At 42.4% G+C, this 6,556-nt stretch overlaps 1 protein-coding gene across 1 annotated transcript; it reads left to right on the plus strand.

Moving 5' to 3' along the window:
* Positions 1–3,147: 3,147 nt before the first annotated feature.
* On the plus strand, positions 3,148–4,116 carry LOC103656800 (olfactory receptor 7A17-like). The gene has a single exon (XM_008684225.2). It carries the CDS (start codon positions 3,148–3,150, stop codon positions 4,114–4,116), a length of 969 nt encoding a protein of 322 aa, XP_008682447.2.
* The last annotated feature ends 2,440 nt before the right edge of the window (positions 4,117–6,556 follow it).

A 6,556-nucleotide genomic window follows, 5' to 3' on the forward strand; every position in this document is an offset into this window, starting at 1 on the left:
ACCACTGCTTTATTGTTTAGATACATTGTTATTTTCCTTTGTTAATTATTCTGGGCATCAGGGGATGTGGACTGGGGCTGGAATGCTGCCAGAACCAGGGAAGGTCTCCGCTCATCAGTCTCTCAGGGAAAATCTGAGCTTATTACATCCCTTTCCCCCCGTGTGTCCATTTGTTTCCTCGCTGTGATTTTGGAACTGCTTTCTTATGTTTCTTTACATACAGGACACAACTGGTGATGGGCATGATGGAGCACATGTGATGGGATGAGCACTGGGTGTTATATGCAACTGATAATTTATTGAGCACTAGGTCTGAAACTAATGATGTACTGTAAGTTGAATTTAAATTAAAAAAGAAAAAAAAAGAAATGCATAACATGTGATGATCATATTGAAATGGAGCCCATGTTTCCATGTCCAGTAGAGGCTTCCTAACTAGATTTTGAGTACTGTTTACACAGTCTTCAGGGTAAAGGTAATCTCGTGTTGACAGCTTGCCTTCTACTGCTTCCTTCAACAGTATTGTGGCTAAGGCAGGAAAAGCATGAGAGTAACATAGCGGCGGGAGGGCGTATTGCACTGCGCTCATGTGCGAGCCAGTGATGTGTGTGTGTGTGTGTGTGTGTGTGTGTGTGTGTGTGTGTGGTGGGGCATGAGCAGTCCTCAGGGCAATGGTATCTGAGTTCATATACTCCAGTATGGGAGCCTTCAATGCCAGAATGTTAAAAAATGGTTGGAAATAAGGAAGGAATCCATCTCTATTCACAGAACACCTTGGAACACAATTAATAAGATGCAAAGAACACCACGTGAAGGAAGGACTCCCTGTGTCTTGAAGTCCCATCAGTGGTAGGAAAGTCCCCTGGGTCCTCAACGTTCTCTGCCATCACCTCTCATGTCTCTTGCTCTTGCTCATTAGCTCACCGCACTGACTGCATGTTGAGATCTGCAGATCTGCAGTAAGTGCCTTCTGCAGGGCCTTTGCTCTGCTTTCCCTGCAGGGCACACACCTCCCCCAGATATCTTCCTGCCTCCTGCTCAGTCGTTTGTTGAAACTTCTGTTAAAATGTCACCTTCTTTGCAGGCCTTCCTGAACTCCTATTAAAACCTACCATCCTCTGCATACACTCCTTTTTACACCAACCTTTTTCCCCCTTCATAGCACCTGTCACCATCTTATATGGAATATGATTTTTTAATTTTTTATATATATCCTTTCTCCATCATTGTATTGTATGGAGTTTTCTTTTTTTTCTCCAAGTTTTAATTAAATTCAATTAGTTAACATACAGTGGCAAATAAGTTTCAGGTGGAGACGTTGGTGATTCGACACTTCCATACAGTACCCAGTGCTCGTCACAAGTGCCCTCCTTCATCCCTTCACCTCTTTCTCTCATCCCCTCACCCACCTCCCTCCAGCAGCCCTCAGTTTGTTCTCTACAGATAAGAGTCTGTTTCTGGTTTGCCTCCCTTTTTCACCCACTATGTTTGCTTGCTTTGTTTCCCTAAATTCCACACATGAGTGAAATCATATGGTGTTTGTCTTTCTCTAACTGACTTGTTTCACTTAGCATAATATACTGTAGCTTCATCCATTGTAAATGGCAAGGTTTCATTCTTTTTGATGGCCTAAAATATATATATATAAATGGAATATATCTATATCTATATCTATATCTGTATCTATCTATCTATCTATATCTATATATCTCACTTCTTTATCCATCCATCAGTCAGTAGACACTTAGGCTCTCCCCATAGTTTGGCTATTGTTGATAATGTTGCTATAATCACCAGGGTGAATTTACTCTTTCAAATTAGTATTTTTGTGCCCTTTGGGGAAATACCTAGTGGTTCAACCTATAGAATGGGGAAGATATTTGCAAATGACGTATCTATAAGGGTTAGTATCCAAAATCTATAAAGAACTTATCAAACTCAACACCCAAAAAGCACATAATACAGTTAAGAAATGGACAGAAGACATGAGTAGACAATTCTCCAAAACAGACATACAGAGGGCTAACAGACATATGAAAGATGCTCAACATCACTCATCATCAGGGAAACACACATCAAAGCTACAATGAGATATCACTTCACACCCATCGGAATGGCTAAAATGAACAACACATGAAACAGCAGGTGTTAGGGGAGGATGCAGAGAAAGGGGGACCCTCTTACATTGTTGGTGGGAATGCAACCTGATCCCGCCATTCTGGAAAGCTGTATGGAGGTTCCTCAAAAAGTTAAATAGAACGGCCCTTTGATCCAGCAATTGCTCTGCTAGGCATTTACTCAAAGAACAAAAAATACTAATTCAAAGGGACACATGCTCCCCAATGTTTATAGCAGCATTATCTACAGTAGCCAAACTATGGGAACAGCCCAAGTGTCCTTCCACTGATGTGGATAAGGAGAATGTGATATATTTTATATAATAATGGAATAAGAGTCAGCCATAAAGCATGATTCTTGCCATTAGCACGATACAGATGGAGGTAAAGAGTATTATGTTAAGTGAAATAAGTCACTCAGAGAAAGATTAATACCATATGATTTAACTCATATGAGGAATTAAAAAACAAGAGAAGTAGCAAAGGGGAAAAAAGAGAGAGAAAGGGATAAACAAAGAAACAGACTCTTAATTACAGAGAACACACTGCTGGTCACCAGAAGAGATGGTGGGGGATGGGGAAATGGTTGATGGGGATGGAAGAGAGCACCTGTGCTGAGCACCAGGTGTTGTATGGGTGTACTGAATCTCTATATATTGCACACTTGAAACTACTTTTATACTTCATGTGAACTAACTGTAATTTAGGGCACCTGGGTGGCTCAGTTGGTTAAGCATCTGCCTTCAGCTAAGGTCATGATCCCAGAGTCCCAGGATCAAGTCCCAGGATCCAGTCCCATATCAGGCTCCCTTCTTAGTGGGGAGTCTGCTTCTCTCTCTGACCTTCCGCCATCTCATTCTCTCCTTCTTACCCTCTTTCTCAAATACATACATAAAATCTTTAAAAAAATAACTGAAATTTAAATAGAAACCCAAATAATGAAAAAAAAGGTAAAAATAAATAAATGATGTCCATTTGTTGAACATGACTATGTTATTTTTTTTTCTTCCTTGGTAGTCATGTCAACAAGATGGTACCAGGTAATGATACACAGGTTTCAGAGTTTGTTCTTCTGGGATTATCAGAGGAACCAGAAGTGTACCCCCTCATTTTTGGGCTTTTCCTCTCCATGTACTTGATCACTGTGTTTGGAAACCTGCTCCTCATCCTGGCCGTCAGCTCAGACTCCCACCTCCACACCCCCATGTACTTCTTCCTCGCCAACCTGTCCTTTGTAGACATCTGTTTGACCTCCACCACCATCCCCAAGATGCTGTGGAACATCCAGGTTCAGGGAAAAACCATAACATATGCAGGCTGTATCAGCCAGATTTTTTTTTTCGATGTGTTTGGACTCCTGGAGGATTTACTCCTGACGGTGATGGCTTATGACCGCTTGGTGGCCATCTGTCACCCCCTGCACTACACAGTCATCATGAACCGCCAACTGTGTGGACTGCTGGTTCTAGTGTCCTGGATCATCAGTGTTCTGAATTCCTTATTACAGAGCTTAATGCTGTTGCGGCTGTCCTTCTGCACAGGCATGGAAATCCCCCACTTTTTCTGCGAACTCAATCAGGTAGTTGGGCATGCCTGTTCTGATGCCTTTGTTAATGACATGGCGATGTATTTTGGAATTGTGGTGTTGGGTTGTCCCCCTGTGGCTGGGGTTCTTTACTCCTACTCCAAGATAGTTTCCTCCGTATGTGGAATTTCATCAGCTCAGGGCAAGTACAAAGCATTTTCCACCTGTGCATCGCACCTCTCACTTGTCTCCTTATTTTATTGTACGGTGCTGGGAGTGTACATTAGCTCTGCTGCTAACCAGAGCTCCCACGCAAGTGCCGTGGCCTCAGTGATGTACACAGTGGTCACCCCCATGCTGAACCCCTTCATCTACAGCCTGAGGAACAGAGACATAAAGAGGTCTTTGAAAAGAATCATTGGGGTTCCAATGATGTATGTGCCAGTGGTCCTGGAGCTGAAGAAGTGCCCATGATTGCAGGGCTCACATCCTCAGAGTGAGGAACAGCCATTCTCCCATCAGGCTGTGGTAGCAGAATCTGTTACTTCTACTTATTTCCTGGATTTCCATTTGTTTGAATTCAACTTCTCCACACATTTAAGTAACTCACTTTATTAAGTTTCTGCTACGTCTGATATACAGACGGTTTCCCTTTTATCTATTTTCATAAAATTCCAGTATTTTCTCCAACATTGGTCTCAAATGTCTAGATATTTCTGTATCTTACATAGGGCAAGCTGGATTTCTTAAAAATAATTTCATTTCAAGTGACTTATACCATGCCAAGTAAATGTCCCCGATTTCCCAAAAGAATAATCATGAGTTGTATTTGTCACGTGGAAGAAACTACACTTGGCCACTAAGCCCTTCATATAACGTGTTCGTAGGTGCAAATACATAACCATAATTTTACCTTGAGTCTGTCAGCCTTTTTACATATCTGCCCTCATTACTCTTCTGAGAATGTGGACTCTAACACTGTTCCCTTTAAGTCTCAGGCTCCTGACAGGAATGCTCAGGCTAGGAAAGCCCGGGCACCCCCTGCACCCCTGTGCTTGTGGACATTCCCACTGATGATTCCCTGACCAGAGCCTCTGCCATGGCTGCACCAGCCCTTGGGTTCTTACTGTGACTGCAAGACAGGCCTCAGCAGCACCATCAGAGACTCTAACAAAACCAGGTTTATTCCTTACAGGTCCTGGAGGGCACAGGGAATCCCAAAGGCCATTCAGGGTGGTCTCAGAAGGGTGAGAAAGACATTGAGAGGGAAAGAGAGAGTGGTGCGGAGGGATCTGTCTTTACTGGGAACATGGCCAGAGTGGTTAAGGATTTGTGGGTTTCATATTTTGTAGGACAATTTTATATGAGTAGAATTTGGGTGCTGAAGGGGAAAGCAGGGTCACTCACGTGTCCATATGGAGGTGACCCAGGTCTTTCTGAAGAGGTACTTCATGGCTGGGGCAGTCTCAGGGCTTATCTGGTAATAGTGTCCCACACCTGATAATATGTTTATTCAACATGGTTGTCTATGAAATGGATGCCTCAGAAATTCAAAGATTAAAGTCAGGCACCTACTCTATAAACATTCTCCTGTGTTTCCTGACTGGTCTCCTGATTTTATCCTGTGATTCAGCTCAGTGTTCTGAAAGACTATGGTAGCCACCAACAAACACTGATGAGCAAACATTTCTCTTCCAGTGGAGTCTACATGGAAAGGCAAATTTGAATAAACAGATCGACCTGATGTGTTCTAAGTGTCAGGATGACCATAAATACTATGAAGGAAAATTTCAAGACACTCATTTTGTTACTAAACAAAATATTCCTTTTTTTCATTTTCTCTTCTTTCCCATCAAAGTTCATGCTTTGCCTCTATTTATTGAAGCATGGAAGGTTAGTGTCCACGACTGAGGGGGTTTATTTATTTATTGAGTTGAAGGGTCGGTTAGTGTCTTGTATGTTTCATCACTGAATTATCTTCCTTTCCTACTTGAAAACTTCCAATATTACCTGCTATTATGACTCAATTGTTCCACAAAATATCTCCTTTTTCCTAATATTTGTCACAAATGCTAAAGGATGGTGAATGAACAGTATCGGTATCATCCAACTCGTGCCTCCTTCCTGCTCAGAAATCTCTTCCCCCTGCATGATCAGAGGACACTTCACAGGAGAGCTTTATGTCCTGCTGGTCGTGTGGTTCAGAGTCACCAGTTCTTCTGCACAAACATCCTTCAAACTCTCCCAGTGACTCAGAAGGGAGCCCACATACAATCACTTGTTCATAACGTCAATGGAAAGAAACTTGAGTAACAGAACGATCACGACTGCTGTCCACTTTTGTCAGATCATGTGCCACAAATAAAATGCAGCCCTTGTTTTAACTGCCTCAGATCTGTTCATTTGGATTACTGTGTCAGTCACCTATGGTGCATAACAAGCTGTCCTTGTCAAATGGGACATCTTTATCATGTGGGTGGCCAAGTGCGAAGGTCAAGAGAGAATTCTTGAGACGTTTTACGGTGCAAAGAAGTGCTTTTACTTTAGCATAAGGACAGGACCCATGGGCAGAGAGAGGTGCACCAGATTTGTCAGCAGTGACTGATTCTGTACTTTGGATTTTGTGGAGGGAGGAGCTGGAGATAATGTAAATTTCTAGGGAATTTCTGTCCATGACATTTACAGGACCTTGGGGGTTGGACTATTGTCAAGATAACATTGCTTTTCGTCTCTGATAAAACATGTACATTAAAGCAGCCATGAGTTCCTGGAGGAGTGTCACACTCTGCATGTCTCACGGTTTTATCAGGGGCTGCAGGTTGTAAGGAGATTGACTTTTAGCTACAGTTTCTCTTGTCTTTGTTCTCCTTATGAATAATTCCTTTACAATGAAATGGCATTGTATTCTGGGAAG

The sequence above is a fragment of the Ursus maritimus genome, unplaced genomic scaffold (assembly GCF_017311325.1).
Source record: "Ursus maritimus isolate PB19 unplaced genomic scaffold, ASM1731132v1 scaffold_37, whole genome shotgun sequence".
NCBI classification, from domain to species: Eukaryota; Metazoa; Chordata; class Mammalia; order Carnivora; family Ursidae; genus Ursus; species Ursus maritimus.